At 37.7% G+C, this 14,589-nt stretch overlaps 1 protein-coding gene across 1 annotated transcript in view; it reads right to left on the reverse strand.

Moving 5' to 3' along the window:
- Window positions 1–14,589, reverse strand: part of Ankrd31 (ankyrin repeat domain 31) — a 146,143-nt gene that overhangs the window by 86,144 nt on the left and 45,410 nt on the right. The window contains exons 6-8 of the mRNA XM_050153809.1: window positions 14,020–14,088; window positions 6,933–6,976; window positions 1,512–2,099 (exon numbers count right to left, since the gene is read on the reverse strand). Of these exons, the coding sequence (XP_050009766.1) occupies window positions 1,512–2,099; window positions 6,933–6,976; window positions 14,020–14,088 (701 nt within the window). The remainder of the gene's footprint in view (window positions 1–1,511; window positions 2,100–6,932; window positions 6,977–14,019; window positions 14,089–14,589) is intronic.

Raw genomic sequence — 14,589 nt, forward strand, 5'->3', positions numbered from 1 at the left:
ACAAAAAAAAACCCCCGACAAAAAAACAAAAAAAAAAAAAAAAAAAAAAAAAAACCACCACCACCACCACCTTCTCTTTATCCTAGAACATGTAAATGTTTAATCACCTTTAACACTCCATGATTAATGTGTCTTTTTCTGAGTTTTTCTCTTTTTGGTGGGGGGGGGGGTCAGTTTTTGGAGACAGGGTCTCCCTGTATAACCTTGGTTGTTCTGGAACTTCCTCTATAGACCAGGCTGAACTCACAGAGATCCACCTGCCACTGCATCCAGAGTTCTGGGATTAAAGGTATCCGGTCTTTTTATTTTTTGTTGTCCTAAACCTATAATGTCTATCTGAAATTTGCAAGCAGGATTACATCAGTATTACTCTAGGTTTGTATGCTGCAACATACACTCAAGTTTTCTCTAAATCTTCCTGGGGATATATATGGAATATTTTGTTAATTGCCAAGACTAAATAAAAAGGGTATCTAAGTTTCCATTATTATGAATTGATTAAACTATAACAATAAATTATTTTTATAATGCATTTATGTCATTTAGTAACCTAAAAGATTGAAAAGTGCTACATTTCCTGACACTAAAAAAAAAGCAACATGCATTAGATTTAAAAAAATAAGTTGCAAAGCAACCTGTATTATACAGTTTCATTTGAATAAAACAAATTGACATGGACTAGAAGTAATTAAAGCTACACCAAACTGTTAACAATGTCTAGAAATTATATTTTGGGGGAACTTTGTTATCATACTGTTATATAATCTTATCATGTTTGATTTGTTATTTCGGTTTTGGTTGATGTGAAACAGGGTGTTGCTATGGTCACATGCTAACCTTGAACTCCTGAACTGATCCTGCTGCCTCAGCCTCTCCAGTGCTGGAATTGCAAGTACACATCAACATAGTTGCCTATAATTTTATAACAATAAGAATACAAACATGAAAAGGGAACTTGGCTCCTGGTGCACATCTGTAGGGCCTCTGGGCATAATGCTGTAGGAATTTTAAAGCTACAAATTATGTCTGGCATTCCACTCAGATACTAAAGGCAAACAGGGCTTAGCAAAGGCTTAATTCTTCCTCCATCCCACATTAGAAGCCCAAATTACTCTGTCCAACTACAATGTTCTGTAACTACTCTGAATTCAGTTAACAGAGTATTCTAAACAACAGGGAAATTTCTGGTAATAAATACTTTCCTATATAATAAAAAACTAACAATATGCCTTTTTATGTATGTTGGGGAAGAAACAATTTTATCTTAATCCCTTGTAAACTCTACCCAGCACTTCTAAAAGAAGCAATCTATGTGTGAAAGTTACACAATATCTTCCAGATGTTGGTATTTGGTGAGATGATTTAAACTTAATACAATGACGATTCACTACAAAAATTATACCTATATACTTATACTGTGCACATCCACTTGTCCTACTAACAGATGTTGTTCCACAACTAGGATAACCTGAACTGTTTATATGGTAGGGTAGAAGAGAGACTGAATTCACCTGTACTATTTGTGTGCAGTCTTCATCTATCTGAGACATGGTAGGTTGCACTTCTAAACATCCGTTTCCACTACTAACACTGCTGCTTTTCTTTTGTCCTTGACAGATGGGTCCTACAGGTCCAGGTTCTACATTGTCACCTGGTAGCATGTTGATGGTTGCCAGCAATTCAGCAGGCAATGCATCATCATTCTTCGTGCTTTCTAGTACATCTCTACAACATGCTGACAAGGCATTCAAAGGGACTGACACAGAACTCAAGGAGCTGCTCAATGGGTTCTTCAATTCTTGAGGATTGAAATCATTCACTATTTCAAGCAGTGTTTCTTCTTGGGTGCCTTCTGGTGATTCTAGTAATCTTTCTAAAGCAGACACAAATGTTTCAAGAGAGCTTTCTTCATCTTTGGTTTCTTTAGATGTCATGGTCAGTGTTACTTCCTGTTCAGGCTCAAAAAATGTATTTGGTACAGCTAAGGTCTTCACTGGCTTTGCAAATGATTTCTCCTTTGGTGTAACCAAATCAGATGCCATAAGTGAAGTACCAGAGAGAAGACTAATTTCAGGGGAATCTGTGTTTTCACTTAGTTCCTGTGTATTACAGAAAACACAAGCAACATTTAAAATTAAAAATTAGTTTTATAAATCATTTTGTCAGTAATTTATTTTTACCAACTGTCTACCTTCATCCATAAATAAAAAGAAAACTTCTCACTATAAATGAAAGTTATAAAAAGAAGTAAATTGTTTTAAAAAATAAAACAAAGTCTTTAAAGAGACAGAGTAAACTTGTAGAAAAAGTAATAGAAATAAAGAAAAATAAGCCATGTAAAGACAGAATATACACAGAGTCTGGATTATGTATATTATTGTGTTTTCTTTGAATTTATTGATTGTGAATGAGCTAAGTACAGAGAGACATTTCATTGTATGGGTTGCTAAGATAAATCAATATACATATTTTTAAGATATCTCAACTTCAAAATTTGGGTATAAGGATTTGTTTCTTTGGAAAAGAGGTTCTTCTTTTGTTTCCACAAAAGATGAGAACCTATGGATTCGTTCCAGACTAATGTGGTTTGATGGACCACAACCCCCTGAAAGGTCATCGTGAACACCCCCCAAAATTACTCCAACTAACAAAAAGCAGGAAGCAGTTTGAAGAGAATGACACCCAAATTCCCTAAATGACAATTTAAATTGTTTGTTTATATTTAAAGGTTGATATGCTATAGAGATGGATACTTTGCATTGGTATGGATCTTGGTCTATGGATACCAATTTTATTATATGTATATTTCTGCTCTTAAGGTATTGAGTTTGTACAGCTCATTTTAAAATGTAATGTATAATTAAGAAATATAGGTTAATAGAGAGTCATCTATAATAATCAAGCTTGTAGTCATCTTAGTTAGGTTTTCTAGATGCATAGAGATGTATTTCAGATGGATAGGTTATTCTTCAGATCTTTCAAAGACTACAGAGTATGGCATTCAAAATGTTTTAAACCTTTTCATGATAGTAAGACACATCTGCATGGGTATTAAAGAGGCTCCTTATCGAGTTTGCTAGCCATTTGGGCAAGAAACTACTCTTGCCTGGACTGCTTGATGTTATGCTGTATGAACTGGACATGCAGGACCCACAGAGAAATAACTGATGGACTTGCCTAAAAATGAGATGTCCTTCAGGGTTCCTGCTTCATTAAAGAGTCTGCTAGACATCCTGCAGGACACACAAAAAATGTGACTGACAATATAGGTGGAAATGTCTTTGAAATTTCTTGCTTCATGGAATAGTCTGCTGGACGCTATGGCCCTGTAGGCTGAAGATGGGTGCCCCAATGTTACAGAAGAACTTTGGGTGACTGTCCAGGAAGCAAGATATCCCTGTCAATTCTAGAGTTTTGAAAGTTGTTTACAATGCACTTCCTGTTTACTTAGTTAATATATACTTCTAGAGTCTTTGATGGAGTAGAACAGTTATAGTTTTCCTTAGTTATGATAAAAGATAAAGTAGATATAAATATTGTAACTATAATTCTTGCTTGATATCTGTTTTGTTATATGTAATCTTGCTGTGTTAAAGTTAAACCCTTTCTTTTTATTAAGACAGAAAAGGGGAGGTGATGTATGCTGTGAATATGTTTTATTGCCATTGGCTAATAAAGAAGCTGCTTTCAGCCAATGGCTTAACAGAATATAACCAGGCTGGAAGAAATATAGAGAGAGAGTAGGCAGAGTCAAGGAGAAGCCAGTAGGCCACAACCTCATGGTGATGCACAGATTAATGGAGATGGGTTAGTTTTAGCTAGAAATATACTAAAACTGGCCAAACAGTATTTCGAATATTATAGTTTCTGTGTGATTATTTTGTGTTTGGGAAGCTGGGAACGAACTAGTGGTCTCTGCCAACAAACAAAGGAACAATTTTATGAAATTTTATGAGTCCCGACTCTGAATTTTTGTTAAACAGAAAAATACAAACCCCCACTTTCCCAGTACATCATTTTCAAAAGTGCTCGTTTTCAGTGCCAAAATATTACAATCCCTCTCAAAGTTGCTATCCAGATCAACTGCTGTGCCACTTAGGAAAACAACATACATTACAGGTATTGAAATTTATAGTTTTCTATCATTTTGACTGTTCCCCACAACTCCACTACCTCTCTGGAAGGATGGATTATCATCTCCTAAGCCTGCTAATAATTTGTTCTAAATTAAATAAAAGAAGTAAAAAATTAACATATTCTATCTGCCACCATTTATCCCCTATCTACAGCATAAAGAGCCTAAGAAAATGCCTTTATTTATCTCGAATACTATAATTTTCTTCTAAGATAATTAGAAGAAATCTAAGATCTGTATCTTACTCATTGAGTCACATCTAAAGGGTTCCCTGCTATTAAAAATCCTTTTATGTTTATAAAATTCAAGATATGAAGATGTACCTAGCAACAGTCCCACAAAACCTCATATGCAAGAGTCACAAACCCTCAGGGAAGAAGAGGCAATGGAGAGCTTCCTGATTTTGCTGAAATTATTTGGTGAGACAAAATTAAACAAGTTACTTTCCTACAAATTTTTTAAATATATAAATATCTGACACAATGCTCTCCAACCATTTCATTAAATATTTTTCAGATGCTCTATTAGGAAATATTGACATATCCAGGGAAAAATAAGTATCAGAGAAGAAGCAATTTGGCCACTATTACCAGTCACCAGACACAGACCCAAAGACAAGGAAGGAGGTGAGACATAAGTGAATGATTTGTGAAGTAAGGAAAGGACAAGTTATTTATTCCAACATGACTAGGTGCCAGCCAGGCCAGAAGTCATAGCTGCTCTGGTCCTCACAGCAACTCTTTGCAACATCCACCTCTCCGTACACTACAGATGTAAACAAGAGTTATCCTTGAAGTCATATCCAGTCAAAATTTTATGCCAACTTTCCTGCCTTCTGGCTCCTAACTTCAGCAGAAAAACTTGGTAACTGCATATATAGAAGATACAGCTGAAATGATATGGTCAGGTAAGATAGGGTGGGCCTGGGAAGGTCTGTTGCTACTTGATATCCTGAAGGAGAGTATGAGTCCACTGTGGGCAGAGCCAGTTCACAGCACCAGATGGAAAACAAGACAAAGCAGGGCCCTTGGTGGTACGGGAGAATTGTCTGTATTCTCTCGATCATGTTTTAAATAAAAGCTGATTGGCCAGGCAGGAAGTATAGGCAGGACAACCAGACAGGAAGTAGAGGTGGGGAAATGAGAAGAGGAGAATGCTGGGAAGGAGGAAGCCCATTCCTCACCAGTCCTGCCCAGACCACCAAAGAAGCAGGATGTAACCTGCCCCACTGAAAAAGGTACTGAGCCCTGTGGCTAACAAAGACAAGAATAATGGGTTAATATAAGTGATAAGAGCTAATAAGAGTCCTGAGCTAATGGGCCAATCAGTTTATATCTAATGTAGACTTCTGTGTGATTCTTTGGGGCTAAACAGCTGTGGGAACTGGGCTAAGACAGAAACCCTAACAAGCAGGCCCACATGTTACACCTTGGTAAACATTAGCAACAGGACAGTGAGAAAGCAAGCTTGAAATATTAAAATGAGGTTGATATTAAAAACAACAATGTCCCATCATAGGCATATGTACACTTCTACACAAAAAGAATAAGAGACTTGTCATAGTGGGTAAGAAACACAGATCAGAAAATTCCAAAATTATTAAAGACAAGGAAGAATAAATATATGAATAGATCTTTAGACAATATTTTTCCTCCCTGGTACTAGATGGCATCATGTAAAATTACAAAGCATGGAAGGAACCAGCAGTCCTACCCAGCTATGACACCTATGAACCATAACAATGACCAGTATGGCACAATAATCCTAAGGGTGCAGTAGTGGCATTCACACCTTGGTAGTAACCAACAGTTCTCTGGTTGGACATAAGACCCATTGAACAAGAGGGAAACCATGCCTGGTACTGGAAACCTAGCCAACTACCTATAGCTACTGAGGATCTTATATGAGAACCTACAACTTCCACTTCACTAAACCAGAATAATTCATAACTATATTCTAAATATTTAATTTATACATGTAATTCTCACCCCTCATCAAAGAAATTTCTTTTGCAACAGAGGAAAAAGTTAACAAAAAACAAAATTAATCAAATAGCAGTCAACAAGAGATCATGTGTACCCAGCTCCAATCAATAGGTCTACAAGACAACTTCTGCACTTACGGCTCATGGATCACTGCAGAAGAGGGGACAGAAAGATTATAAAAGCCAGAGCAACAGAAGTTTTCTGTGAGACTGTGTCTCCTAAAATGTCAGAGTCCACACCCATGAATTCTTATCAAGAAGATCTGAACAATGATAACATCACTGAATATGTTAACATGGAAGGGGGCAGTTTGTGGGGTCTCAACCCTACACAAGGCACTACAGACAACTGGGGAAAGCTGACAGTGGAAGAAATGGCCTTCCCCAGGGTGGTTATCTCTGAAGTCATATGCCTATAGGTTACATTATACGAACTGAGCAAGCTATATTTATACATTTAGAAATATATACACAGGAATATACACATATGACTTAGAACTTTAAACTTTGGAGTGTTGGGACTACAGATCTGCACATATAATGTAAAACAATTTTCTTTAACAAAGATGCCATGAATTTGAAAGAAAGTAAGTGGAGTGCATGGGAGAGATTAAAGGGAGGAAAATGAAGGAGAAACAATGTAATTATATTATAATTTAAAAAATATGAAATAAATAGGTTTCTAGTTAATGATGTGATTTAGTCAGATTACTGCCTAGCAGGCAGTCTAAATGAGTATGAAACTTTAATCAATATGATGTTAAAAATCTAAATCCACAATCTACACAGTCAGTCTTGGCTATATAAACCAACCTTTCCTGGATGTGGTAAATTTTCACCATTTTCAACTTCAGGACCTAGAACAATATATATATATATTTATTATAGCTTTATTAAACCACAAAGTATATCCTTCTCAATCAGCATTTTATAAAAATAAAAGTTGCGCTTTCTTAAATGATTCAACAGACACAGCAGAGATTTTATAAATATATCCATCTATTGCTATAAACTTATTATTATTTAGAAAATAATAAAATTCTTCATTTCTTGGGCTGGGGTTGTAGCTTAGCTGGCAGACTGTCTCCTGGTTCTAGCCCTATTACCCCTTAAGTTGGAATGGCAGTGCCAGCTCATACTCCAGCACTCAGGAGAGGGCTCAGGAGTTCAGTCATCCCAGGCTACTCAGTGAGGTCAGACTAACCAGGGTTACATCAGACACTTTCGGTTTTCATTACTAAAATAAAATAAAATTCTAAAGTGAGAAAAAGAAAAAATTACGTGGTATCAGAACACAGTCCAAGAACACATTAGTTTGAGAAGAATTATGAGTGCCTGAGAGAAAACAAGACAACAGTTTGTGACCTCTGTTTCTTCAAAAACACAGAATTGTTCTTCAAATATGCTTTCGTGCCCCTTCGAGGTATAGCAGATAACAGTAAGTTTACTTCAGATTATTCATTACAACTGGCTATAGTTGTTTATATGCCTCTTTGGAAAAGCATGGTTTTCCATGTGTGGCTTGTCCTTGTGTGCACAGCTTGAACTCAAGAGAACTTTACTCCTGTGATCTTTCTTAACCCTCAGGTACAAATTGCTGGTGCTCTGAATAAAGTTGGCTATTACACGAGACCTCAGTCCACCCCACTTTTAGACTCCACTCTCAGTTTAACCACCAATTAGAGCAGTAAACAATGACAGTCCAAGCAGAATTGCAACTACTTGAAATTAATTTAGCTAGAAACAAACCTATTTCTGTTGCATTAGTCTAAATTCTTATAAGTACAACAAAGAATTTATAACTACGTCATCTCCTCCGGATAGACCTGAAATGAATAAGCTATCTGGAGTTGGATGTGAACACCTCATGTAGGGCTGAGAGGAAGCAGGGAGCTCATCTAGCCTCTGATTTCAACTCTATGATCTGTTCTCAGCCTGCTTCCTCTAAGAGGAGCCGGATCAAAGCAGTTCACACCAAGTCAGGTTGAGGAAAGATCAAGAAAAGGGTGAATCTCCTACTCCACATCCCTTCTGTCTTCGACCTTTATTTTATCATCCAGACACAAGTAATCTGATATAGAATTTACAACTTACTGATGCTTCTAATAGTTGGGAGCAGTGAGACCCCAGATCCTGAATTTCTTATAAGCAGCTTGTTTTCCCCTGATCTGAGTGCCTACAGCTGCTCTGAGCACGAGACCTTCAGGAGTTCCTGATGGCAAGAGAGTGGTTTCTGGTGGGTTTGGCTGGGGAATGGCTATCTCTATATAATCTGACCCTGAACACAATAAAGGGAGCATTCTTGGGGCTTTGGTATCAGTGTAAGAAGGTCTGCATGTCGGTCTGTCTCAGCTTCTGTATTCTCAACCTCCAGCCCCTTGCCCGAAGCTCACGAACTGGGTTCTAATGCACAGAGCACAGACACGGTGGCGCGGTGCGTGGCAATCTGATATAGAATTTACAGCTTACTGATGCTTCTAATAGTATTGAGTTTTTCTCTTGGTCTCCTTTGATTATAAATAAATCTCCACAGCTAACAAAACACAGGAAGTCACTATCTGCTGAATCTTAGCATGCATCCTTGCAGGCAACACAGGTTTACAGAAAAGAAACTAAACATAAACATACCTGCTGAACATTACACCATTCAAAAATCTCAAGTTTTGGGGGGTAGTGTGTGTGCAGATAATGTGGGAGGTGGTTGTTTCACTTGTTTCAGTCTTCGGTTTGTCATTTCACCTCGACATTTGATAATGAAAGTACAAAAATCAAGGAAGGAAAAATTCTAGAGGATGCAGGTTCAATTTCTAGCACTGACATGGCCGCTCACATCTATCTGTAACTATAGTCCTAGTATATCTGACACCCTCTTCTGGCCTCCATGGCCACCAGGCACACAAGGTACAGACATACATGCAGACAAAAAACCCATACACATAAAAACAAACAAACAAATAAAAGCTTTAAAAGAAGGTCAAAATCATGATATTCAACTCCTGCACAGGAGTATCAGAAAAAAAAAAACTATTTAATTTTATTGTTCTTTTAGAACCTGTCCTTTCAAGCAGCAATGATAAGTGCCTTAAGTCATTAAAATGATCAACACTGGGGCTGGAGAGACAACTCAGTGATTAAGAGCACTGACGGCTCTTTAAGAGAACCCAAGGCAGCTCCTGCATGGTGGTTCACAACCATCTGTAACTCCAGTAGCCAGGCATCTGACGCCCTCTCCTGGCGTCTACAGGTACTGCATGTATGTGGCACAAACATGCAGGCAAAACATCTGTACCCATAAAAATTTAAATGTTAATTCTAATGAATGAAACATAGATTTAATTATCTTTAAAGGGAGGGTGCATTTTTTGTCTGTTTAAATATTCAGATCCTTGGGAGTTAGAATTAGAAAAAAATACTGAAAATAGTGTATAATTCCTTTGAATAATAATAATAAAGGTAACTCAATAAAAATAATAGAGAAAAAATAAAAATACATATTTCTTCATATTGTCTAACAGTATCATCATGAAGATTATTATTTTATGATAATTTCATAAGCTTGAGAAACTAATTATCATATAGTAATTTTATTATCTTATGAAAAACAGGTATTTTAAGGAAATAATATGGTTTGAAGGGCTGGGACTATATCTCAGTCAGTGAAGTACTTGTTACAGAAACATGAGGACCTAAGTTTGATCCCTGGCATCTACATAAAAGCTGGTTGCAGATAAAGAGGTTCCTGGGGCTTGCTTGCTAGACAATCTAGCCAAACCTGCAAGTTCCTACATTCTGTGATTGGCCCAGTCTCCAACATAAGGCAAACAGTTACTGATAAGACACCTGCTAGCAACCTCTAACCTCAAAATGCATGTGCGAACACACATGTACATACATACACACACATGTATCTCATGCATGAAAACCTGAAAATTATTGCCTCTTCATCATTTAAACGTTGATTACAAACTGAGATTTCTTTGTAAAATGAAAACTGCAAATTTAATAGAATATTTTACATTGAACTTTTAAACTTGTTAGAGGGCATGCATGTTCATAGGGTTGCATGTGAGTGCACATGCCTTTGAGAACAAGAGTCGACCCAGAATGTCAATTCTTAGGAGCTATATACCTTGTTTTTGCAACCAGGAACTCATAAAGTAGACTAGACTGGATAGTCAGTGAGCCCCCTCAATCCTTAGAAGTTATCTACCTGTTTTTTTGAGACCAGGAGCTAATAAAGTAGGCTGGGCCGAATAGCCAGTGAGCCCCAAAGATTCACTATAAACACTTCCTCAACACTGGAATTAAAGCATGTGCCAAATCCAGCTTTGTTTGTTTTCCATGAGTATGGATATTCTTCATGCATGTCTGCATACCATGTACATGCCTGGAGCATGCTGGGGCCAGAAGAAGTGTCAGATCTCCCTGTAACGAGAGTTACAGATGGTTATGAGCCATTATGTGGGTGATGGGAATTAAACCTAGGTACTATGGAAGAGCATCAAGTGCTGTTTACCACTACCAAGCTTTCCACTTCCAAATAGAGCTTTTTTACAGGATTTCTGGGGATCAAACTCAGGTTCCCATACTTAAACAAGCACTTTGCCCACTGAGCCCAACAGTAAACATCTTATACAATGGTTTCAAAACATCAATTATCTCCAACAAATTCTGAAGCAACAATGTTAATATGATTCACTCTTATTTATTTATGTTGCTGGAATTTGTTAATATTAAAGTAATATTTATTTTGAACTCTTTTACCAAGAGGACACAAAAAAGGAGTGGGGAGGAGGAAGAGGAAAAAGAAGAAGAGGAGAGGGAAGAGGAAAGAGGAGGAAGAGGAAAAAGAAGAAGAAGGTCCTGTTTCTCCCAGTACCAAAGCCAAGACTCTGAAGGTCAAGAAGGTAGCATTGAAAGGCATGCACAACTACCATCCCCCCACCAAAGTCCACTCACCAGCCATCAGCCACCTTCTAGTGACATGAGACACTATAGCTAGAGAGTTTTTAAGTGTTATCCTGGTATCCTGCAAGTTAGGAGCCAAGGAATACAACAAAATCACACCACACAACAAACCTCACACAACAGATTTATTAGGAAAGACACAGGAGGGCAACTGCCTCTGCTCAGAGAGAAACAGCAAAGAACTGAGGAGGCAGGCTTTATACAGGATTTCTTGTGGTCAACACAGGTGGAGGGCTTCATGGGGGCAGCGTAGGCAGAAACCTTTATATATGATTTCCAGAGAGGTCTGGAATTGGTGGGATTCTGTAGCCTGACCCTGGTTTTTTTCCTTGCAGGGTGGAACTTGGCCACCTGCATCTTAGGGCACTGGAAATGGCCCTTACAGTCCTTGGAGTAGTCAGGGGGTGGGACCTAACCAAGTGTACCTCAAAGGGTGTATAAGAGAGGAACTCTGAACTTCCTCAGAACAGCCATCCTAGAGAAAATAGCTTGATTATTAAGCTGTCGAGTTTTTCTAATCACTGATTCTGCCATGCTGATAGAAACACCACACTTGTGTTTACTGTGCATGATCAAATAGGCTATGAAGCTCGACAACAGTGGTTCTCAATCTCACTAACGCTGCGACCCTTCAATACGGTTCATGTTGTGTTAACCCCCAACCATAAAATTTTGTTGCTGCTTTATAACTGTAATTTTGCAACTGTTATGAATTGTAATATAAATATCTGAATGCCAGATGTCTGATATATGACATCTGTGAAAGGGTCATTTGATCCCTGGGTTGAGAATCATTCCTCTACAACACTGATGAGGCCAAAGCCAATACCCTGGTTGTGTCTGATACAGGAAACAGAATATGTTTAACTCTGGATTATGATGCTTTGAACGCTGCTAAAAACTTAGGATCTCCTACATTGAGTCCAGCCAGCTAATTCTATGTTTTCTCATCATAAATATTAAATACTTATTTTGATAACTTCAAGGCTTATAGAAACTGCATCTGACACAAAACAAATGTCTTTGACAACTGTGCCTGGGGTCCTGACTATCGACTCTTTTGCTGGGGCATGGGACTCTCAAGAGGATTTGAACCTGAATATTCCACTTTCTAGTTTGACTTATAACAGTTTGAACTTCACAAGGATTTTCTTTATAACTAAGCATTTTGTCTCAGAATCTAGAAGTTTTACTTGGTCAGTGTTAGAAAAGCGCCTCTTGTTATTATGTACTGACCTGCTAATATTAGTGCAAACTCACACTTTCTATCAGCATCTGATAATGACAAAGCAGGCTCATTTAAAGCTTTTACTTCCTATCAGTAGAGGATGCAGACTGTGGCAAAGTCTCCTTACCTTGGGCCATGGCTAGGCTTTACTGCTTACATAATCTTGTGTTTCAACACTGGTGCTATCTATGTGGCCTTTCCCTTTCTGGGTATAATTTATACTTTCTTCAAGACTTCCTGACATGCTCAGGTCTCTTCTTTTTATACTTATAGCGATAACCAAAAATGTATTATGCTTTATGAGCATATATATATTCAATAAAGAAACAATAGGGGTTGGAATGCAGTTCAATGCCTGGCTAGGATATATGAGGCTCTGGATTCAATACCTAAGCAAAGAAGTAAAAGATGAAAAAGAAAAACTACACATGTATTAACAGGTCCCTACTTTCAAGTCACAGAAAACTTAAAGGGTCTTATACTCACTTTTTCCTTGAGACAAACATTTGTACATTAACATTTTTGAGTGCTATTATGCACTTTTTTAAAAAAATACACTTCCATGCAATAAAATCTGCCGCGCACACCGCGCCCCCATGTCTGTGCTCTGTGCACTGGCACCCAGTTCCCAAGCTTTGGGCAAGGGGGCCGGAGGTTAAAATACACAGACACACACAAACAGAGAGACAGAGACACAGGTCATCCTTGAATTCCCCAAGAATGCCCCCTTTATTGTGTTCAGGGGCAGATTATATAGAGATAGCCATGCCCCAGCCAAACCCACCAGAAACCACTCTCCTGCCATCAGGAACTCCTGAAGGTCTCGTGCTCAAAGCAGCTGTAGGCACTCAGATCAGGGGAAAACAAGTTGCTTACAAGAAATTCAGAATCTGGGGTCTCACTGCTCTCAACAAAAATCACTGTTTTCTCCCCTGTATTTAAACAGTGACAGCTTGGCTAGAAGAAACAAGGATAGACTAGGCTCTCAGCACTGTCCACAGAGATTTTGAAAAGTCCTTGCTTTTATGCAATGGCATGTTTCAGATATATCTTGTTATCTTCATGTTTCAAGACAGATAAGTAATCCTGTATTTAAAATTCATACACCCATAACATTCACACATCATTCAATAAATGTTAATTAGAAAAATAAGAAATAACATGGATTAAATAGATGTATTAAAAGTACATGTATGGGCAGGTAATAGCAGAAATAGTAATATAATACAGAAGTTTATAAACTTTAGCAGTTTTTATCATACCCTTGTGTACATCTGTTACAGCACAAGGTGTCATTGACCACTATGCATGTTTACTCCACTGTGGAACAGTAGGCAAAATATTCACTCTGAGGAAGTCACTAGACAAAATACCGCAACACTGAAAAGGAAAAAAAATAGTGAACTGGGTCTACGTGAGACATAAATACATTTTAACAAGGTCATGAGGAGACAAGCGATTATTTTTCTCAACTATGAATCCTCAAAATCAGAAGTGAAAAGTAGACATTTGTAACAACAGATACTGCTGCAACTGCCCTGTTTCTCCAATGGGCAGTTTAATCACCATCAAAGGTCATCAACAACTTAATTTCATACTTGAACTGCATGCTACACAAGCCGAGTTGTAAACAAATCCATATCCAGGTGGTCTTCTACTAGTGAGGAAAGACGCTCTTACGCACCGATGCTCATGAAAGCATACCTCCAGTCTTCCGGTGGCTCCAGGAAAATTCAGGGTGAGGAAACGGCAGAGAGAATGCTGGGAATTCTTCTCTAGTTATAAAAAAAAATAACTAATTAATAAAAAACAGACTTTTAAATGGAAAAATAATTGGTTATACCATTCTATTATATATATTTATAATATATTTTGCAATTACTATCAATTTGTTAAAGTAAATCCAAAATAGGAGTGTGCTAAAAAGGCTAATGGATAAATTCGGAGGCATAAACAATTTTAACTACATTCAGGTTTGACAGTGACCTGAGAGGTGACTGATTACCAAATAAGGGTGGCAAGACCAAAGAAAATGGTTCTAAATTATGTGACTCGGCTACCTTCAAACACACCAAGAGTCTGGTATTGTACATTAGATACATGTGGGAGGCACGAGAGAGATTTCTCAGATATTTGCATTTACTTTTCACAGTTAGTTTAAAGGTGGGGAACAGAAAATCTTGAAATAAAGGTCATGTGTAAACTGCAATTTTGATCCTCTACTTTGGGTATTAAAAGCTCACTGACAAATAAAGTTTATTATTGTTCTCTCAA

Source organism: Alexandromys fortis, unplaced genomic scaffold (assembly GCF_014885135.2).
Source record: "Alexandromys fortis isolate MF-2015 unplaced genomic scaffold, M_Fortis_MF-2015_v1.1 scaffold_79, whole genome shotgun sequence".
Lineage (NCBI taxonomy): Eukaryota > Metazoa > Chordata > Mammalia > Rodentia > Cricetidae > Alexandromys > Alexandromys fortis.